Source organism: Benincasa hispida, chromosome 2 (assembly GCF_027475165.1).
Source record: "Benincasa hispida cultivar pf3 chromosome 2, pf3_genome.v1.1, whole genome shotgun sequence".
Taxonomy (NCBI): Eukaryota; Viridiplantae; Streptophyta; class Magnoliopsida; order Cucurbitales; family Cucurbitaceae; genus Benincasa; species Benincasa hispida.
In genome coordinates this window covers 38,449,155-38,472,619 of record NC_143479.1, presented here as the reverse complement: position 1 = coordinate 38,472,619, position 23,465 = coordinate 38,449,155, and the positions used below count along the sequence as shown (strand labels likewise).

The window sequence follows — 23,465 nt, the reverse complement described above, 5'->3', positions numbered from 1 at the left end:
ATAAAACGGGTCGTATTCAATAGTATCTCCAGAAATAAGTACCCAATCTAATCCAAGTACTATAGACGGTTTAGGCTATTTTACTCGAACTTGATCAAGTTTATGTCTCCACATAAAGTCCAAGTATTCATGACAATAGCCAAGGACTCGTAGTTTATTGAATTTAGAGTTATTAAACAATCAACAACACTTGTCTGAATAAACTTCATATATGTTTACTGTTTACAAAACTACAAGTTTTAGGATATACAACCCAACACATGACCTGTCACTGGATGAGCTTGATGGAATCCCGACTGCACTTGGTTTCAAAGGAGGCAATTCATCAAGGGGTAGTAAAAGAAAGCATTATGGATATCGTCTGAGTTGGTTGAGGTTTTTAAGAATACAATGGACTTTGCAAATGACCAACTAAAGTCCATTTCTGAATGGCTGAAAGAGCAGCGTGCAACAGAGGTTGAGCTACGTGCCAAGGTTGTGAATGAACTTAACGATATTCCAGAACTACAAACCTAACAAAAGGTGAAGCTTATGAATATCATATTCTGCAATGTGCATAATACAAAGAGTTTTTTGTCTGTTCCAGCAGATATGAAATTGGAGTATTGCGAGCTTTTTCTTATAGACAACGCATGACCAACTATTTTCATCATATGCTTTTTCATATTTAATTTTGACATATCTAAATTATGACTTGATGGATATCGTCTGAGTTGGTTGAGGTTTTTAAGAATACAATGGACTTTGCAAATGACCAACTAAAGTCCATTTCTGAATGGCTGAAAGAGCAGCGTGCAACAGAGGTTGAGCTACGTGCCAAGGTTGTGAATGAACTTAACGATATTCCAGAACTGCAAACCTAACAGAAGGTGAAGCTTATGAATATCATATTCTGCAATGTGCATAATACAAAGAGTTTTTTGTCTGTTCCAGCAGATATGAAATTGGAGTATTGCGAGCTTTTTCTTATAGACAACGCATGACCAACTATTTTCATCATCTGCTTTTTCATATTTAATTTTGACATATCTAAATTATGACTTGTACTCTATAATATTTTTTATGTTTGACTTTGTACTATTTCATGAACATGAATGTGATTTGGTTTTCTTTTTTTGCTGTTTGTGAAATTTCTCTATCTCTACATACATTAATGTGTTGGGAAATGATTAATATCCTTTGAAGAGAATGAAATTGTATTTGTTACATGCTCACAAAGTTTGATACGTCAAACAAGGTTAAAATTGGTGGAATGGACAATGCAACGTTCAACACATTTTATACAAATTGGTGGAACAAAAAAATTTATTTAGGTTCGTGAAAATATAATATTTCCTTTAAATTTTTTTCCTTTGATATACGGAAAAGTAGAATTAATTGTGATATATACTAAGATAACATGCATTTAGTTTACATACTGTTATAACCGGCTATTATAATGCACCCCAAACACAGATTATTATAACCCAGCCTATAATAATCTGTACAACAAACGCAGACTATTATACCAGAGACTATAATAACCTGCACACCAAACACAGACTACTATATCATAGACTATAATAATTTGCACTCCAAACACAAACTAAAATAATCTGCACACCAAACACAAACTATTATAACCCACTCAGTGCCCCAAACACCCTTTAAAAGTGTGTGTGTATATATATATAATTCTAAAATATTTTTTAAGCACTTAAAAAATCATTTCGAACATGCTCTAATACTTGGTGCATCTTAGACGGTTGTGCAACGGCAACACACTCGAATCACACAATAAAAAAAATTAAAAATCACATTTAGTCCATAAAGTTTTATAGAAGTAACGGTTTAGTTTATTAACTTTTGTTTGAAAAGATTTAGTTTTTGTACTCTTAATTTTGTAACAATTTAGCCTCTAAACTTTGCTAAGAAACAATTTAGTCATTGCACTTTAAAATTTACAACAATTTAGTCTTTATGATAGAAATTGATGTTAAGATTTGATGAGATTTCTTACATAAATAAACTGATAAACTAATTAGAAACTCAATAGTTTTATAAAATATAAAGTTTATATCATAAAATAATAAAAAGTAACATTTAATTTTGATAATTTTTTTCACATCAAGGACTAAATAGTTGCAACTTTAAAAGAACAAAGACTAAAATTATTACATACTAAAGTTCACATATTAAATTATTATTAAATTGAAAGTTCATATACTAAATCATTACGTATCAAAGTTCAGGAACTAAATTGTTATTTTCATAAACGTTTAGGAACCAAAAGTATTTTTTAACCTAAAAAATTCAAAAATACTTTTTTATAAATAAAAACAAAAAAGCACGTGATAAATTATATGTTTAGACAATTGGATGAGTTGCACGAAGATGAGGATTCTTCTCTTCTAGTGATAATCCGAAGTTGACAACATCACACAACAATATTAGAAGTTTAGAAAGAAAAATACTCAGGTGCATCCTAGCGCACCCATGTGCAACCCACTCATTATCCATTCGATGTTTATCATCTGATAAACTTTTATTTTTTAACAAGAATATTTTAAAACTTTTTTTATCACGTAATTAAATAGGATGCATGAAAATTGGTACAACCTAAGTGAATCCAAATAGATTAGAAAACCTGGTTATGCAAGCTTGTTCTTAACTTTTTTCTTAGTCTCGTAGAATAACACAAGTGGTTGACAACATTGATTTGAGGTTACATGTTAAAAATGAGCTACTTAATTTTAGTTGCCTCTTAATTGATTCATTATTCAAATATAACAGTTAATTATTGGGTTTGTAGAGCAACAATATTGTTGCAAGATCAGTTAATCAAAAAAAGAACACACTACATATTTGTAGTGTGTGAAAAGCTAAACGTAACATGATCTCACTGCTACCACAAATATCTCTCTGACATTGTGAGCACTTATTCAATATTGTTAGGCGGTATTTGAGGCAATGAATTAGTTATTATAGTCCTAGATTATTATAATGGGGTTATGATAGTTTGCGTTTGGGGTGTAGATTATTTTAGTTTGAGTTATAATAGTATGTGTTTGAGGTATAAATTATTTTAGTTTGAGAAGGAAATAGTAAATACCATAGCAAATAATAAAAAATGATGAATGCAAAATTGTAAAAATTGTAGTAAATAGTAAATAGGAAATATTATAGCAAATGGGAGTTTTGAAATAGTATTGGTGGTTATTATATTTTGATGATAACTCTTGTCCCAAACGTCCCTTTAAATGCTTAATATTTGTAGTGCTGCAAAGTTGTCGCAGTTTTTTTAAAAAATAAAATCCTTATTTTTGTAGTTTTTTTGGTGAGTTGAAAATATATGTCCGTCGATTTTCCTTATTCATCGCCATGGTTCTATGCATGACAATATTTTTGAACTGCTTTCGAATGAGTTGCGCGCACGTCTCGTAGGCGTTCAGGTATCCCATGCGCTAGTATCGCGTGCCCTGCTCTGCACCCGTGCGTTGATTGTGGGGCAATTTTGAGAGTAAAGAAGTCGCATAATCTCAATCACCAACTATTCCTAGGTGGGTTTGATGGTTATTCTTTGTGTAATTCTAATGAACAACTATCACGTTGTGATGGCTAGAAATCAAGGTAGTTATGGCTTTTTGAGGAGTGATTTGTAATGTTATATGAGAGCCCTTTGTAATCTTCATATTATAGTATAACTTGCAACTACAGAAGACTAATACCTAGTCTCAATTTTGAGGCAAACTAGTATATCTCCTACATTTACATTTTCTTGTCCTTACCCTTTTATTACATTGTTATTCTTCTTGTTATTGTTGTTTAACTTGTCTTGCTTCACACATATAAAAGAAGAGATACTATATCTCTGTCTTGTGTTAAATTGCTCTTGATCTGAAACATGCTATTTTTCATCTTCCAACAATAATATTATTAAAAGAATGGGTAAAATACATTTTCAATCCCTCGATCTTGGATATAATTTCTATTTGGTCCCTAGATTTCAAAAGTTACACATTTGGTTTTTAAGTTTTGAGTTGTGTTTCAATTTAGTCCCTAAGTCTCAAAAGGTTATAATTTTACTATTGAGATTTTAGTTTTGTTTTAATTTGGTCTCTAAGTTTGAAGATTTTACATTTTTAACCTCAATTTTTAGTTAACTACTCACTTTCAGTCATTGACGTCAATTTCTATTAATTAATTAAAAATAAATGAAGTGAAATTTTGAATTTAATTTAAAATGTGATAAAAATAGTGAAATTTAATTAATTATAGTTCTTTTAATGATCTTTAATTTATTAACATGAATTAGTACTAAAGACGAAAAGTGAGTATTTAGTGAAAAGTCGAATTTAAGTGTAAATCTTGAAACATAGAGATCAAATTGAAGCAAAACTCAAATGTTAAGGGTAAAATTGTAACATTTTGAAACTTAGGGACTGAATTGAAACCAACTCAAAATTTAAGAACTAAATATGTAACATTTTGAAACCTATAGACTAAATAGAAACTAGACATCAAAAAGACATTTTTTCCTTAAAAAATTTATATTATTGGTACTTTTCAAAAGGTTTAAATGTTAATGTTTTAATTCTCAAACTTTAATGCTTACTCAACTTTTATTCTTAAATTTTAAACATTGTTCGTGCACTATTTTTCTAAAAAAGAATATCAAACCACAAACTAACTACAATTAATCAAAATCATCGTTAAGTGCATAAACATCTCATTGTGATAAACATAATTCCAACGAGCCTCCTAACCTTCAATATTAGAGGAAAGAACTGGGAGATCAAAACAACTAAATAGCAACATGCGTTATAAAATTATATGAAAGCTTACAATTAACAAAAAAAAAAAAAAAAACATCCAGACGATGAGCGAGCACAACAAAAGCGTCCATCACTTTATCAATTTTTGACATGTTAGCAAATGACTTTTTGAGAATACAAATGATATACACCAAGTCAGATTCCACTATCTGAAGTTCGCATGATATTCTCTCAACTAAAGAATAAAAGATAGCATAACTCAGAAAACCTTCCCTTCGAGAGTCTTACAATATGCGGGATAGGGTTTCAAACTTTTAACCGCATAATTAATGATATTTGCTTCAACCATGCTTAGGTTTACACTAAAATGAAACTTAAAATATGTCAAAAAGAAATAATGAATAAATATATAATTTAATTACTAAAATAAAATTTAAATATTTGTTATAGAATAAATTATAATAAACTTGTCCCCCTCCCACGACCACAAATACAGACTTGACAAAAGTATCACAGATTCACACCATTCTTTGATTTAAAAATCAGCTCCTAAGTCCATCTTATTCGTTATGTGCATTAACCAATGACATATTCACACGTGTCTCCTACATTAACCAATGAAATTGGTCACACATGGTCCCTCCTCACCACCATATTACGAAGATTTTTGAATAATGAAAGAATAAATATTATTTCCAATTATTTAATTAAATAAAAATGTTTAAATTTCATCTTCTATTATCGAGAACTTTCCTGTTTAGTCTACTAACTTTTCTATTGCGTATTTGAACTTTAAAATTATAAAATGTTAATTTAATTTCATATTTTTACATTTTGTTACTCCAATAATACTAGTGTTAGTCAAATATCAACTTAATTTGATAAACAAATAACATACTTTTGAAAGTCGGTCTAAATTATTAATTTATTAACAGTGATTAGGTACAGCTTAGATTATATCTAATCCCATATTTCTTATTTGTATATAGAAAAATAAAATAAATTAAAAAAACAAACAAACAAAAATATTTGGTCGAATGCAACCAAGATTGCATAAAGATTTTTCTTGACTTACTTATATGAGCCGCCTTGGCGCATATATTATGAAATATATTATGAAACCAAGATATATATTATGAAATTACAATGTAAAAACCTCAAACTTTTAAAATGCAAAATGAGATTTAAATTAATAATAAAGTCTAGGATAAAATTCATATTACCATTTCTAAGGTCTAAGATAGAATTCATCGTTGTTTTGTCAAACTCAGTATTGTAACTAATTAAGAGGTATATCATCGATCAAAATGTTAAATATTTAAATTCATGTTTCCACATGTTTTTTTTTTTTTTTTTGGAAAAAAGGAAAAATAAAAGAAAAAATTTAAAAGAAAGCAAGGGAAAAAAAAAAGGAAAAATCAAGAGGAATTAGAGGCTGAAATCCAACCACAAGTAACTAATGGCTAGAGCCTGTAATCACAATGGGACGGAGAGATGAGTACCTGCGTTTCCTCTCCTGCTTTCGCCGCTCCATCTCCAGCGGCCGCCACCGCATTCTTCCGCCGCAAGAGCCGCCTTGGCGCCGCCACGCCTCTCGCCGTTCCTCCTCACTCCCGCCATGCTCTTTCTCTCAGAGGCCTGCATTTTTTCTCCACACAACTTTTCTCTTTTTAATCACGATATTTCTCAATGTCTCTGATAGGTTCAGGGTTTCTATTTTGCAGCCGCCGCGAACGATTCGAACAGCACCGATCAATTGACGGCGGAATCCGCCGTCGAAAGATCGGAAGCTGATAAAATCGTAGACGGCATGGATTTCGGTGAGCTTTGCAACGAATTTGAGTGCATCAGTAGTCCCTTGGTTGAATCTACCGCTAGGCAACTTGCTAGAGACATTCTTCAACTTCGCCAAGGCGATCGATCTCTTGGAAATTTTGCGGTCTTTGTCAAGTATAAGGTATCGAATTTTTTTTGCCCTAATTTTTATGGATTTCATCGATCAATTGCTTTGTTGTGATTGTTCTGAACTGTTTTGAAGATGAAATTTAGAGGGAAAGTGATTGAAATTTAGTTGAAATTGTGAAATGCAGGATCCGATTAGGAAATTCACGGGTCGAGAAAAGTATAAAAGACAACTCTGGGCAACCAGTGCGCTTGAGAATCCAACTACGGTAATGCCTTTTTCTGAGTATTACAATATTAAAAAATTTAATTAAAAAAAAAAAGCACAAATCGTCGTGTAGCAATTTTTTTCTATTAAATTTTCATTTTTTTTTTTTTTTTTTTACTGTGCAAAGAAAATGCCCTTACAGTAGGACGAATTTGAGTGAAAAAGTTATTAAAACGTATAAGGTTGGAATTTTATTTTTAGTTATTTAGATAATTTAGGCTAGTTATTTGGATTCCTTTGGTAACCGATTGAAAATCAAGTTAAAAAAAATAAGCATAATTTTAAAAAACTAAAAAATAAATAGTTATCAAATTGTAATTTTAAAATCAGTCTTGAGTTTTTTAGATTTTAGTTTTTTTAGGTTTAAATACTAATTTGGTTCAAGAGTTTCAAATTGGTTCGTTTTGTTCCTACTTTGAAAATGTTTATTTTGATTCCTAGATTTTTATTTTTAATTTTTAAGATGATTTCTTCCCAACTTCTTTATTATGACTTTTACCTTCTTTAAATGAAGGTTTGAATTCTTAATCAAATTCTAGGAGAAAAACAAATTTTTAAAAATCACTCCTTTTAGTTTTCATAACTTAGGCTTAGATTTATAGTTTTAATTTTAAAAAAGAAACAATTAAAAATGAAAGGATTATTTTAATCCTCTATCTTTATATAATTATTTATTTTCGAGAAATTTTAGTCCTCTATTGTTAGAAAACAATCAATAATCATTTATGTTTTTACATTTTTTTTTGACAAATTAAAATGTTACTTTTTTTTTAGAATAATTAAAATGTGACTTAGAAGTTAGAACATGTATATTAAAACCACATATGTCGAATACTCTAAAAAAAGGCCACATACTGGGTATTGGATAAATAAATATTAGGTAGCAAAATAGTTTATAAATGAAACTTGGTTAGTTTTTTCAAGTTGGAAGACTGAAATAAATGACATTTTGTCAGTCTAAGAACTAAAATAATTTTTTGTTTTGAAAAAAAAATTCAAGTATTAAAATGAAAAATTTGGAAGTTGATAAAAATAGATAAAATTTTAAATTGAAAAACGAAAATGAATTTAAACCAATTTAGAATTAGATTAGATAATTAATCATATCGTTTTTAAATTAAAACCTTTTTTTCTTTTCTTTTCTAAGTTTTAGAAAGAATAAAATAACTACTTTCTTATGATTTTTTATAACCAATTTTTTTTCTTAAAAATGGTAATTGACAATTAATCTATATTGTAGAATTCCTTTAAAGAAAACCTATATTCTAGATTTTTTTTTTTCAAACTCATGGCTAAAGTTTAAAAATATTAATTCAATAACATTTCTATTTTCTGGTCCTTTTATTTTTAAAAAATAATAATCATATAATAATAATAATAATAATTACTTGTAGCTCTCTTTTTGAAAAAACAAAACGTAAAAACATATTTGATAACGTTTTCTACGTTTCTAGGTTTCTTCTGTTTAATAATATATAAATATATTCACACACGCAGCAATCATCAAATCACAAATTTAGAATTTAATTATAAAAACGACCTATGTACTTTTAAAATTCAAATAATATACTTTTCAGGCTTTATCATTATAGTCATATTTATGTGGATATTTTAGAGAAAGATATTCCAGGAAATAAATAGAAAGATGAACTAGAGATGCATGTATAAGTGATTTGAACTTCTTATCTTTCGATCTAGATTTTAATGTCTTATTGAACTATACTCAAGTTAGTTAGAGAGAGAAAATGAGACTACTAATACTTAGCCTACTTTAAATATATTTGAGACTTATTAGTGAAAAGAGCAACTAAAATCTAAGTCTTCACCGTTGGTTCTCCTAGTAATTTAACTCTTTTCATTAAGAAGACTCAAATATACTAAACACAGGCTAGATGTTAGCAGCCTCACTTTCTCTCGTCTGACAATTTGAGTGTAGCTCAATAACGTATTAAAACCTCAACTAAAAGGTAAGACGTTCGAATCACCGTCGGGTTTTCAAGTCTACACCGTTTGTTTTGTCAAAGTAAGTTTAGCTCAATGATAATTGACATGCGCTTTCTTCCTAAAGATTGGAGGTTCAATCCCCCATCCTCACAGGTGTACTTAAAAAAGAAATTTAACTCAAATCTCAACCAGCCGTCATGTAATTTTGTCATAATCAGTATGGTTTGTAACGACAGAGTGTGCAAGAAATGGTGATGGTGTCAACAAGCATACTAAACATCAAGTGGACAATCAAAGGGAAACCTAAATCCTTGGTTTCAGCCATAGGAGGAGATCTCATTATCAAAGTTGATTCACAGTTCACTCTCAACCAAATCAGTGGCCAAGTTATCGAACACGAAGAGCGTTGGGACGTATCGAGTTCTTCTGCCATTTCGCAAGCTTTCTTTTGGGCCTCACGCTATCTCTTCGCCTCCGCCGAGGCGGGAAAGGACTTGGCTGATTCTGTCAGCAGCCTCACCGGTCGAGTCTCTACCGAGAAACAGAACTTGGAAATGTTCCCTGACCCTTCCGGTGATCCTACCAAGGTTAGTGTTCTTTATCCATCTTATTGTCTATCTTTGTCAAGCTAAATTAATCTTCCCATTTTCACCAATGCGCTATTTTATTCCTCTTATTTTTTAACTTCTGAAAATATAGCATTGGTAACCATTACTTGTTTATGGTTACTTATGTCTCTTTTTTAGGTCTTTTAGTAATGTAACTGTGTTTTGTTTGGTTTTTGAGAAAAACATGTCTGTTTGATGATGATTTTCTATTTTTTTTTTTTTTGTGTTTGTTTTTCTGTTTTTTTAAAGGTCTTTAAATTGGTAATAGCTTGTTGGTGTACTTTCTCATTTTTAGGGATTATTTTTTTCGAGATAATGTTTCTTGTTTCTAGTTTTTGGAAAAGTTGTGTTCTCTTAGATCGTGTTGATAATATATTTATTTTTAGTTTTCTCTTTCTGAAATTTAAATTTGTTTAAGTTATTTCACAAACAAAAAAAAGTTTATGGAACTGATTATTTTTAGTTACCAAAAGTTGGCTTGATTTTGAAATCATAGGTAGAAAGTGGTTGAAAAAACAAATAAACTTTTATTTTACAAGGTAAGGTTTATTACTTCACAGTAACTCTTTAATTTTAGGTACCTTCATTTGTTTTCTTTGATGCTGCTGGAGTTGATTAAGAACAAAATGTTTCTGTTATTGATTTTCCAGTTGATTCATTACCTGTTCAATTGTCAATTGCAAAACAAAAGAATTATTTTTAAGTTTAATTTTCAAAAACCAAAAATAAAAAACGTAGATACTCTTTGGTTACCCTTTAATTTTTATTTTTAATTTTTTGAAAATTAAACCTACAAACATCTCTTCAAAGTTTCTTGCTTTGTTTTATACTCTCTATCAATATTTTAAAAGGTTAGTTTCGAAGACAAAAAAAAAGAAAAAAGAAAAATAGTTTTTAAAAATCTGTTTCTATTTTTAAAATTTAGCTAAGAATTCAACTCTTTTATTCAAGTAAAATGAAAATCGTCATAAAAAATTGAAAAGAAATAAATTTATTTTTAAAAAATCGAATGATTACCCAATTAAACAATAGTTGTCAAATAGGGAGTTTAAAAGAATAGTTTACCTTCTATTGTTTCAAAAATAATTTTAAAAACTAAGATAGAAATTCATTCTCGAAATAGTTTACCCGAGAACCTCTCAAATTTGACTCAAACCACATGTGTAGAGCAGCTAATTTATAATCATGTTTGCTTCTCATTTAAATTCCCTCTGTAATATCAAAAGCACTCCTCACTCAAAATTGTCAAGATCAGAGTGACATATAGTTTGTTTTCGTATATATTTTGTCTTTGAATTTTCAAGTGGGTCTAATAAATCAAACTTTTAAATTTTTTATCTAATAGGACTTGAACAGATTTGAAATTTATAAAAATTAATTGTTCTATTAGATATAAATTTGAATTTCATATCTAATGGAATCCTAATTAAACATTCATTTTGTGTCTAGTAGATTTTCTATTTTAAAAATTTGAAAGCTCAAGGACTAATTTTGTAATTTTAAAGTTTAAGGACCAAATAAATATAAATTTCAAAGTTCAATGACTAAATTTGTAATTTAACTTAAGAGTAATTGTAATAGGTAGCATTTTTAGGGATAATAATCAAGTGTGTGACAACATTTTAAAAAGGGTACTTCAAAATCACTTGTAAGTAAAACCTAATATTAAATCAAACAAAATTTTGCTTATACTAAAGTGCTTAACTAAGGCCCTCATTTCATAACCATTTTGTTTTTTGTTTTTATTTTTAAAAATTAAGCTTATAGACACTATTTCCACTTTCAAATTTCTTCATTTGTTATCTATTTTTCACCAATGATTTAAAAAATAAGTCAAATTTTGAGAACTAGAAAGAGTAGTTTTCAAAAAGTAGTTTAAAGTGTTTTAAAAAATAAAAATAAAAAACAAAATAGTTAACAAACAGAACCTAAATTACTCCAATTTAAAGCATTTTCAAACATACCGTTAATCACTTACCGTCGGAATTGTATGTAGTTCTTTCAAGGTGAGGACAACTTCCAAAGAGATGCATACCAATTTGCTCTGCTGCTGGCTATCCTCTATTTTGTTGTACAGTTTTTGAGGGCCACACTGTAAATGCAACAATACTAAGGTATGTTCTCTATACTACATTACACGAAACCTCATCGTGTGTAATTAATGTATATTTTTTACGACGAAAATTTCATATTTTAGTCAAAGTCGAACAATAATGTATGTGTGTAATCATGGATTTTTCTTTGCCCTAGTTTTGGATAGGAGTACAACAAAAATACCGAAAAATCGAAAAATCAAACCAATCCAAATCAACCCATTGGTTTTGGTTTGGATTTTTAGTATAAAATTAGATATATTAGTTTGTATTTGGAAAAGACCAAAAAATATTGGTTTGGATCGAATTTTAAATGGAAAAACCAATCAAAACCGAATCGAAGGTATATATACGCTTAAAAATCAACTTTAACATTAGGTATATTTTAGTGTTTTAATTATTATGGTGTATTTATATTTATTGTTTAGAAAAAAGACAAATAAATATGGAGTGTACATGTTTTTTTTTTAATTTAAAAAGTGTCAAGAAAAAAAAATGTCAAATTTCAATCTATAGAAAAAGAAATTGACCCAATTTTAATTTAAAATTTGCAAAAAGGACCCATTCGAAACAAAATTGAAAATACAAATTAAAATTTAGAAGAAAAAAATATAATTTTAAAAACCAAGAATCAAACCAATGATAAATTGAACCAAATAAAACCAATCAATTGGTTTTGTTTTTTATTAGACATCGGTTTGGATCTCTTATTTACAAAATCGATTGATTTGGTTTGTTTCTTAATTGATTCGAAAATTCACAAAACCGAACCGACCAACATCCTTAGCTTTGGATGCATGATATAACTATAATGGTTAGTTGTATTCTAAAAAGTAAAATCACCCCTAAATTTAATCTATAATTGTATCCCTACGCTTATGATAGTTAACATGAGCAAAAGATATGCTTCATTTATATATCTATGAGATTAGTTGAGGTGCATGTAAATTGGTCAAAATATTTACAGATATTGAAAAAAGGCAAACATCAATTTATACCCCAATTTTGGGGGTTGTATTAATTAAAACCTTGAATTGGTGATTTTATCAATTTAGACTTCAAACTTTTGTAAGTGTATCAATTTTACACTCTTCTCCATATGTCGTTCAACTAATATTGTATGAAAATTATGATTGAGTTAATTATACTCCTAAATTTTTATAAGCCAACCAATTTAGACTTTTCTTTACAATTATTTTTTTAAATCATTCATGCATTGATTCTCAAATGTGTGTAGATTTCTTCAAATGTCGGTTTTACAAAATGGCCAATTAGAATCAATGCATGAACAATTCTCAAAAGAAATTTTGACTAAGAATTTAAATTGATCAATTTAAGTTTATTTGAATTTAAGGATTTAATTGATACAATTATAAATTTCACACAAGATTTTTCTAAACAAAACGTAATAAGATATAAATTGATATACTTAATGATATTTTTCAAAAAGGAAAAAAAAAAACAAATTCTATAGTAATGGATTAACCATCTCCATCTAAGGCCAGATTTGAACTAACAAAATGTTTTTTTTTTTTGGGAGTTTAGAATTCAATTAAATAAAACAATGAAGTGAAAAGAGAGATGAACATAAGTATCAATTCAGTATTAGCATTAAAGCAAATTACAACAACCATTCCATTGTCTTCATTCACAAATATATATATACTCACAAACAAATCTCTCTCTTCCAATATCAACAAATTCAAAGAAACAACAAAAGAAAACTGAGGATTTCTTTTTTCTTTTCTGGGGAAAAGGAATTAGTTATTTCCATTTTGGGGGATTACATTATGGTACAACAAAAATTGAAAAAGAAAAAAAAAATGTTGTGCCTGTTGTAAAGAATCTATTGAATAAAAAAGAAGGTGAAAGCTAACAAGCACCATGGAAGTAGTCTCCCAACCACTACAAGGGATTCTGCAGAAGACAGTTTGTGGGCTCCAACTGTATAAATTTCTCCTGATTTTCCATCTTTCAATTTTATGCCTGAAGAGCCTGTTCAATCCACCAATGCATCACATATGGTCAAAATCTAACATTTCCTTCTATTCTTATCAATTTAATCCCATTCCATCAAACCATATCTTAGCCTTCAAATATATAGCCAATGAATAAAAAGTAAGCTTATTCTTTACCTCATAATTTTTTTAACTTTTCATAATTTTTCAAACTGAAAAGTTAAAAGATGGTTTGAGTATCTTAAACAAGCTATTGATTTTTTTTTTAAAAGAATTTTTTTTATATCCACGGGTGTTTGGACTAACTTATGCACACCTCGACTAATCTCACAGACAACCTGTCTGATCCTACAATATTTGGGCGTCAAGAAAACCCATAGGATATTAAATCCTAGGTAGATGAATTTTGTTTTTCTTTCCTTTGTCAACATTGCAAGTGGCCTTAGTTAAACAATGACGCAACTCAATCCAACCATAGCATATTTGGTCTATTAATCTTAAAATTGTGAAGAATAGTTATTTTAATATTCGATCTAGAAATAATTATTTTCTTCAAAATGGTTTAGGTTAGATTCATTTGAGTTTTTTTCAAGTAATTTATTTCAACTCCCATAAGAAAATGATTGAATAAAAAGCAAAAAGGAAATTAAGTTTTAAGGTAGATAGAAACTCACAGTTGTACTCAACCCAACCAATGGTCTGATTTTCAAGATTATAGTAAACCAACTTGTTTTGAAGAACCAAGTCTGCAATTCAAAACCCATGAAAAAGGAAATCAAGCTAACATTCTACTAAAATATGCACCATAATGGTCATCATATAGTTGGTTTTAAAATTGTCAAACAATATACTAAAAAGTTTAGATTAAGTTTTTCTTTTCTTGGTTAAAATACAATTTTGACTCTCGTACATCAAATTTTGTTCAATTTTAGGTCCTTGTATACTTTTAATAAGCCTTAAAAGTCCCTTGGAAGTTAACTTTTATCGAAATTGGTTAAATAATAATAGTTTTCATGGAAAGAAATATAATAGCATGCAAATATGTTTCTAAAATATATAGTGAAAATGCTAATATATAATAAAAAGTTTTTGAAAAATCAACCATAAACTAGTAACGAAAACTAAATTTAAAGCTTATTGAAAATACATGAACTGAAATTGGTCATAAAAGTAGGGAGGCTAAAATTGAATAATTTCCAAAGTACAAGGACCAAAATGATATTTTAACTTACTTCCTTCATCTAAGTTGCAATCTAAAAGTGTTGGCTAAGATACCAACCCAATTCACGTACTTCCAAAATTTTACTATTTTGGTTCATGTACTTTTAATGAATCTTAAATTTAGTTCTTCAAATTTAATTTTTATCGAAATTGAATAATAACTTCTTTGCAAATATGTTCTCATAATTTATAGTCAAAATGCTAATAGATAATAGAAAGTTACCGAAAAATCAACAATAAACTAGTTGTAAGGACTAAATTCAAGATTTATCAAAAGAACAAGGATTGAAATGATATTTTAACCTAAACAGTATAAACATATGGTAAGACATTGATGATAATGAAGATAAGAAGATACCTCCCAAGAGAGTGACTTCCTTTCCATCTTTGGATTGAGCTCCACTATCCTGCCATCCAACACACCATACATCATCCTGCACACCCCAAAACATAGAGAACCTTCATTATTCATAACCCTCATGTTTTAAGATTTTATCATTAATAGAATTTGTTTCTTGTAAAAAAAAATAGATTTTATGGTTTCTTAGTCTATGAAAATATATTTAAGTTATTGTGGTTGATTTTTTATTGATTATTTAACAAAAATTTGAACGTGTTCTCGAACTTTAGTACTTAACCCCACTATTACTACGTATGACTTGTGATTTTTAAATAATTGTTTGTATGAAAATATACTCTTAAGATAATTTAAGCCTCATTTGTTAACGATTTTGTTTTTGAAATTTATGTTATTTCATATTTCTTAAAGAAATATTTGAATTTTTAATTTAATTCTAAAAACAAAACCAAGTTTTTTAAAACTACTTTTTTAAGTTTTTAAATTTTGGTTTGGCTTAAAAAACATTGGTAGAAAGTAGATAACAAAGCGAAGAAACTTATAGGTGGAAGTAGTCTTTATAAGCATAGCCTTTAAAAACAAAAAAACGTAAAAATAAGTCATTACCAAATGGGGCCTTAGCAAACAAGTATCTATATCATGTTTCTGTTAAATAATCTTAAAAAGAAAAAGAAAGAAGTCAATGTCAAACATTAAGACGATCTTTCAGGCAAAGTTCATAAGATTTAAACGGTTTTAAAATCTACTTGTTGAAAACTCTTTTGAAACTTGGCCATTTTGATAAGTAAAAAAATAGTTTTGTAAGTTGTTTTCATCCCAAAAAGTTAGAACGAAAAAACAAACTTGTAAACTAAAAGCATATTAAGGTCCAAAAGTTTGAACGACTATAATAAAAACAAACAGTCAAAATGTTAACAAAAAGTAGATTACTTACTCGAATCTGAAAGAGATACTCATGAGGGTAAACAACCAAGATTAGGGCCTCCTCAAATTCGAATGTCACTGTTGGAAATCCGTCGTCCACACTGAAATAGTACAAAACAAAATAGAAAAGTGACCAAAATTTCTTCAGAACAGTCGAACAATATCAAGAATGACAGCATTTTCACTTCAACAGATTGAATGGAAGTCCCCATATACAACACTTAGTCCCAAGAGCATACATGTCGAATTCCGTCTCTAATCTTTCAAAAGTTTTCGATCAAAAACTTGTTTGATGACGTTAAAATTGAACAATAAAATGGTGATTATGACATTCGAACTTTTTTTATCAAATATGGTCTATTCATATGTCCTGTTCTAAAAAGTTGTCAAACCTCTAAATAATGTAATGAAAATCATCACCCTCTTTTCCTCTTAGTAATTGGATTGTGTGACTAGAAGGATCAGGTGGGTTTTCAATCCAAGAAAGACTAAAAACATCTCAAACACAATATTTTATATATATCAGGTCACTATTCTGCTATTAAGTTTCTTCCCAGCACTGTCATTGAATGATATTTAAACATCAACAAAATCGAAAATGCTAGAACATAATGTACATTCCAAACATCAAATGATATGTCTAGTTGTAAGAGTACTAAACAATAAGGATAAGAGTAAGCATCTTACTTTCCATCATACAGAAAACAAGTAAACTGGTCATCAATAGTATGTAGTTTCAGACCAGGTTGGGCACCCAAGATCTACAACACAAGTTATATATTTTTTTAGGAAAAAGGAATTTAGACTTTAGTTGCATAAATGCTTACAAAAAGAAGCAAAATTTTTGCTCAGTACCTTCTCCATTAATGGCAGGTAAATGCTCTCAGGAAGATAAGCTAGTGTTGTGCCACTGTCAATGATTACTCCTCTTCTGTAAACAGTTTCAAATATTCCAAGAGGAAGATCAAGAGCGGTGCCCCCTACCTTAACTCTATTTAGAACAAGATTGTAGTGAGCCCTGAAATTTGTAGATGGAAGAAGGAAAAAAGGTAAAATGTAAAAAACTTCATTGTAATAAGTAGAAGACTTCTAAATTCTTGTACACAAGAAGCAAACTTTGGAGAGTGGAAAAAAACGAACTTTGTTCAATCATAAACTTGGAATGTCAAGTTTGGTTGTTGTACCTATTTGGTTTAGTCTTTAAACTTTAAAAATGTCAAGTACAGAAGCATGCGACACGCTTTGTAGGACCTTCAAAAGTTAAAGCCAGTTCCGAAAGACGGGGATTCTTCAATTTTGAAAAGTAAATACGAACTTAATGGTGACATGGAATTCTTATTGGACAAGTGTTAGGAAAAGGGGGAATAGCCAAAGTTAGTGGGACAAAATAAGGGCATGCTTGGAGTGATTCTGAAATGGTTAAATCACTTTTGTTATTTTCAAAATCATTCTAAAACATGCTTTTAATCATTTAAAACAAATTTTGATGACATGAAAAGTGTGTAAAACTCTAAAGTTAAACATTAAATTGTATTTGAGTGTTTAAAGACACGTTTCGGGGTGACTTTGAATATGATAACGCGATAGAAATGATTTTAACAATTTCAAAATGTTCACAAACATGTACGAAAATGACTCATACAAAACATCTTTTCTTAATTTTTTATGCATCATAAGGGACAAAATATGATTGATAAGGAGGGTAAGCAGCTTGAAAATGTGTGAAGATCAGAACAAATAAGATTTGGAGAGGTAGTTCACATACTGATTAGGTACCACTGGTGATGTTTTCATTTTTGGCTCAACTACTTCTCCAATTGCAAAAATCCCACCCCCTGATATACTATCCAAGCAGTGTGCAAAAATCTTTTTCACCTTCCCAGTTGCAGCCAACTGAGAAATCATAGATGAATTAGCCTGTCCAAAACCAAGTATTCCATCAAGTGCTTCGGATGACGTACCAAGCTCCCCAGATTGTTTAGCTCCACACCTAAACCACACAAGTCAACTTGAGATAAAGAAGTAAAAGCAGCATTAGTTAACTGAACTTGTATGATCTTAAGATTTTTCCGACTACATAAGGTGAAACTTTTAATGATCAACAAGTGCTCAATTAAAGAGAATAAAAGTACATTAAACACTGGATTAGATTGGAAGCCATATCTCGAAACTTCCCACCAAAAAAAAAAAAAAACAGAGATAAGTCCAAGTGAAGCTAGACACATCATATATCTCGATTCAAAATAAGTCCAAGTGTTTGTAATGAGAAAGAGTTGCAGGATTTGAAACAAAGCAAGGAGGAGACATTTGAATAGATCAGGCCCCGTAGAGTAACCATTTCTTTTTTGGTTTTTAGTTATTGAAAATTAAATCTATACAACATCCCTTCCACCTCAAAATTTCTTAATTATTATCTACCTTATACCAATATTTTAAAAAACCAAGCTAAATTTTGAAAACTAAAAAAAGTAGTTTTTAAAAACTTGTTTTTGTTTTTGTATTTTGACTGATAATTCAACCCTTATACTTATGAAACATGCAAACCATGTAAGAAATTGAGTGGAAATAGGTTTAATTTTCAAACATCAAAGACCAAAAACTAAGACCCCGTTTGGTAACTATTTGGTTTTTTATTTTTTGTTTTTTGTTTTTTGTTTTTTGTTTTTTGTTTTTTGTTTTTAAAAATTAAGCCTATAAACACTTCTTCCATATCCAAATTTCTCCCTTTATTATCTACTTTTTACCAATGGTTTCAAAAAAAAACCAATTTTTTAAAACTAAAAAAGTAGCTTTTAAAAACTTGTTTTTGTTTTTGAAATTTGGCTAAGAATTCAATCATTGTACTTGAGAAAGATGCAAATCATTGTAAGAAATAGGGAGAAAATAGACTTAATTTTCAAAAACAAAAAACCAAAAACGAAATTGTTACCAAACGGAGCCTAAATGTTTACCAAATTAAGCCTAGACTATTACGATCATTAAAGAAGCAACAATATAAATGAAGATTTCGGAGTATGACGAGATTGTTTAATTGATTGATCAGGTATCGGTATCACTTTCCTACCCAACCCTTTTCCAGATGCAAATATCACAAGGATTAAAATAGACCTTCTAGGCCAGCAGTTATTATGTTAATTGACTATAGCAGTAAGTGCTTAATGAGGTTTCTTATTAAAATAAATGTAGATTATTTCTCGGTTCATCCACAATTCATTCAGTATCTGAGTAATAACTTCCTTCTTTAATTGTATCTTAATTCATATATGATTCAGAGACTGTATTTATAACCTTATAACACCATTACATTAATGCTAAACATTTTGGTCTAGTTTACCCTTTTATCTATACAAATGTAGGATACTTTTCATTTTCCAATAATAACATTGTATGCTCGCAAGTAAAATTGTGCATAGTTAAGGTTGTTAAATGTTAGGTAATAAAAGTAGAGGAGCCCACCAAGGAAAAGAAAAAGGAATTACCCAAATATTATACTGCCATTAGTTACTTTAGTTTGACGGTTTCCTACTGCTTGTTGGAGTTGAACATGATCCTTCACAAAATATCCAGCTGTTGCACTTCCATCCCCATAGATAACTTTATATTGGCAGAGTAGATCTGGCTTGCAACCAGGGATCGGAGCATCGTATGTGGCCGAGCAAAATGGTTGATCACAAGTAATCAAGCTTGAACTGCTGGAGCCCTTCGGATCATACAGTTGCAACTCTATCTGTAAGTGAACAATCGATGGTTATTTTTCATCATGATCCACCAGATGTTACCAATTTACAGAAAATTTCAATGTTGAAGAATCATACACCAATATCACTTTTCTTCGGACAATTGCTGCAACCGACACAGTTCACCCATAAAATGTCACTCCCTGTATCCACTTGCACATGGTAATCGTTTGGAGGAGTTCCAAGGCCAATTCTGGCGAAGTATAACCTTTATGGATCACCAAAAGAAACCATTTAATATCCCAAGTGCACAAAGGAATTAACAGGAAAGATGAGAGGTAAGCTGTAAACGTAACCCATTTGAGAATCATTCGCTTTTTCATTTTATCATCTAGTCTCCAAAAGTTTGGATTTAGTTTCCTTCTAATCCCTAGGTTTGGAAATCCAAAACTTTGATCCCTAACCTTTAGAAATGGTTCTAAATGGTCTCTAAGAACATATTTCTTTTTCATCTTTTGGAGTACAACAAATATGGAGTGGAATTTGACCTTCTGACCTTAAGGAAATAAGTAGAAGTCTCAACCGTTGATGGTGACAGAACAAATTTCCTTTAATGGGTTTGAAGAGAAATGATTTGAAAGTTATAAATCCTAAGTAACAAAGTCATGATTTGAATAGAATGGTGTGGCATTATGTTGTGTCATCCTACCCAAGCTTCAATGATCAAAAACATAATTTATGCATAATAACATAGTCCAGATTTCTGATTTAACGAACTAAGACAACATGAAACCATCTAAAAAATTGATCTCTAGAACCATTTGAAACCATAATATAACAAAGACTAAAGGATCATCACATCCCACAAATAAAATGTATGATCAAAACCATCAAAATCAGAGACCAAAACACAGGAAATAAACATTAAGAATATGAAAATATCATAAGAGAAATGGCTAACCCTGTTTCAGCAGGGTGTCCGTTGCCACCAAGTTCGAGATCAATGACAGAGAGAAGCCTACCATGGCGACGAACATCATGAGACTTCAAAGCATTCAGTGATCTCTCTCGACCCTTAAACTTATGTTGAACTTCAAACACCAAATTGCAGAACCCAGGTAAACAAAATGACAATAACAACAAACCCACAAAAACCTGGCGCTCGAGATCCATGATTATAGCCACTTTTCACAGCGATTTCGAGCAAAACCCAAATCCCCAAATTCGAAACTAGGTTTCAAAATCCCTACAATGTTTTCTTTTACCTTTCCCCTACAAAGATCAAAAGAGGGAATAAAGGGAAAGGTATTGACAACTATGAACAATCAATGAAAAAGCCTGCTAAAGATAAGAAAACGAAATAGATAAAGAGAGATAGAGAGAGAGATTCGCGATTGAATGGTAAGAAAAATTTAGAGGAAGAACAAGAAAAACAAACGATTTAAGTTTGTCTTTCTGTTGTTTCTCTGTGTGATTTGAAGAGAGAAATTGTTGGTTTAAGGGCTTTGTTTCTCGTTCTCTCTCACACACAAAGAATTCTTCGGCTCTGAGAATTCCTCCACTGGAAGCCATTGGACTTTCCATCTCACCATTTCTCCAAAAATGGGAAATGGGTTAAAAGGGAAAGGCTTAAAGTAAACTCAGAAATAATTCATTCTCTGACAAATGGAATGATTGAAGTGGAAGAACAAACTAACTATATGGTTCAAAAAATGGAAAAAGGAATGTTTTTTTTCTTAAGAAATTTATTATTTTGGTGGACCAATGTTTTCGGAGAACAATGGTCAATGTCATTAATAAACAATCATTTCAACATCAAATATATATCCATTTTTTTTTTGTCTCTTTCAAAAATTGAATATTCATATCTATGTTATGTTGTGAAATTTTCTAGTACATCTATTTTTTTAGCATTTGACATGTCAAAGGTTTATTCTATTAGGCCCACATTATTCTTAAATTATTGACTTTTAACAAACAGTAATATTGATCTTGAGATTGATAGTACAAACATTAAGTCAGTTGAATTATGTTCAACTTGGTAAATGGGCACAACTTCATATAGGACCATTTGGTATAAAGTTTTATAGATACCCAGAAATTAATAATGTTTGGGAATAATAAGCCTAAATAAGAACAATGGAAACCAAGGGTGACTGTGTTTGGTTGTGCATAAGAATGTTATTAGCATTTTATGGAAATAAATTATTTTTGTATTTAATTTGTAAGATTAATCTATGAAAATTCTGTAAAATTTTAATAGATTAATTGATAAACAATAAATTTAGTTCAAAGTTGAGAAAAACTAATTATTTAACAATCAAATAATAATATTAATTAAATTATTATTTGCAAGTATTTGTAAAATGAGCAATTTACCATTAAAGTTGCTTATTACATAATTTGATGGGATCAATTTAATGAACTTATATAATTATGATGTATTAATTAATAAAACAGCTATGAATTTTAATTAATCAATAATGAACTAATTATAATTATTAAAAATTAAATTTACATTATATTAATCATAATGATTATCAACTAACTACAAGCATATGTTATTAACAGTTTATTAAAAAATAAGAATAGGTATATATGTGTACATATAAATTACTTTATTAAACTAAAATAAATATTAAGGATATATTAAATTGTTTATATATATATATATATATATATATATATATATTAAATTAATTAATTCATTAAATATGAGTAGTTAAAATCATACACTATAATTTAAAATTTAATATGGTTTTATAAAATATAAATTTAATTTTCATATAATAAATAATTTAATTAATTAGTTTTAATAATATATAAAATAAAAAAAAATAAAGAAATGCATTAAAAGAGGAGATAGAATGGGAACAAAGAAAACACATCTTTTTCTATGGGTATCATTCATGGGTATAATGGATGCATGGATGCCTAAAACTTCAAAATTTGTACCAAACAAGGGATGGGTATCCTTTACCCATTCCCACTCTTATTCCCATGCCTAAAGCTTCATATAAAGTTAAAGTACAATTTTTTTTTTAAGTTCAACAATATGCATATATTGTTGTTAAATCACAAGGATAGACACTTAACTTATGATATATCTGACTCTTATGTTGATGTTAAATTACAAGGTTAGACAATTAACTATTAGATTCGTATCTATATGGTCTCTAAAATTATAAATAAAAAGTGTCTAATAGGTTGTTGGAGTTTTAATTTTGTATCTAATAGAGTTTTTAACGTACTTGAATTTTTTAATTAAATGTTTTATTAAACACAATGTTTAATTTTGTGTATAATAAGTCATCATCTATTTGACATTTTTTTTTTCAAAAAAAGAGACATCCATTAGTTAAAAATTTGAAAACTTCAGGTTCAGGAAGACGAAAAATTTAGTTTATTTATTATTATCTTTTTTAAAATGGGTGAGGCTTATAAATGAAAGTTCATAGATTTATTAGACTATTTTACGAGATTTCCAAAGAAATTTAATTCGTTGAATGAAATTCGTATTTGTATTGATTTGTTTTTGGTTAGTATAGTTTCTATCTTTATCTCAAACATTGAAGGAATTTTTTCCAAGTCTTCTTGAAGCTTCAGCTTCAAAGTCTTCAAAAACTTGAGCGAAGTTTTGTATCCTAAGTCTACAGTCTCCGGTCTTCAAATTTTAAGGAGGGTTATTTTTTTCAGAGTTTAAGATATTTAGTCTTTTGATATATACTATTAATACTACAGTATTACACGTGAAACTT

The 23,465-nt window shown here is 29.2% G+C and overlaps 2 protein-coding genes across 4 annotated transcripts; one reads left to right on the top strand and one right to left on the bottom strand.

The window, feature by feature from the left end:
* The first annotated feature begins 5,904 nt into the window (after nucleotides 1–5,904).
* LOC120071318 (transmembrane protein, putative (DUF2358)) lies at nucleotides 5,905–19,359 on the top strand. Of its 3 annotated transcripts, none has more exons than XM_039023519.2 (6): nucleotides 5,905–6,390; nucleotides 6,479–6,711; nucleotides 6,845–6,925; nucleotides 9,105–9,455; nucleotides 11,473–11,590; nucleotides 19,074–19,359. In XM_039023519.2, exons 1-5 carry the CDS (start codon nucleotides 6,249–6,251, stop codon nucleotides 11,572–11,574), a joined length of 909 nt encoding a protein of 302 aa, XP_038879447.1. In that variant the 5' UTR covers nucleotides 5,905–6,248; the 3' UTR covers nucleotides 11,575–11,590; nucleotides 19,074–19,359. The 3 variants fall into 3 exon arrangements, with proteins under 3 accessions (XP_038879447.1, XP_038879446.1, XP_038879445.1); XM_039023518.2 differs by lacking the exon at nucleotides 19,074–19,359 and adding an exon at nucleotides 16,904–17,216; XM_039023517.2 differs by lacking the exon at nucleotides 19,074–19,359 and having other exon boundaries at nucleotides 11,473–11,703.
* LOC120071317 (aspartic proteinase 39-like) lies at nucleotides 13,152–21,486 on the bottom strand. The gene is made up of 10 exons (XM_039023516.2): nucleotides 20,669–21,486; nucleotides 19,846–19,975; nucleotides 19,510–19,757; nucleotides 17,796–18,020; nucleotides 16,886–17,048; nucleotides 16,718–16,791; nucleotides 16,041–16,131; nucleotides 15,107–15,182; nucleotides 14,202–14,273; nucleotides 13,152–13,564 (listed from the first exon to the last, which is right to left on the bottom strand). The coding sequence occupies exons 1-10, from the start codon at nucleotides 20,878–20,880 to the stop codon at nucleotides 13,416–13,418; spliced, it is 1,440 nt and encodes a 479-aa protein (XP_038879444.1). The 5' UTR covers nucleotides 20,881–21,486; the 3' UTR covers nucleotides 13,152–13,415.
* Nucleotides 21,487–23,465: the final 1,979 nt, after the last annotated feature.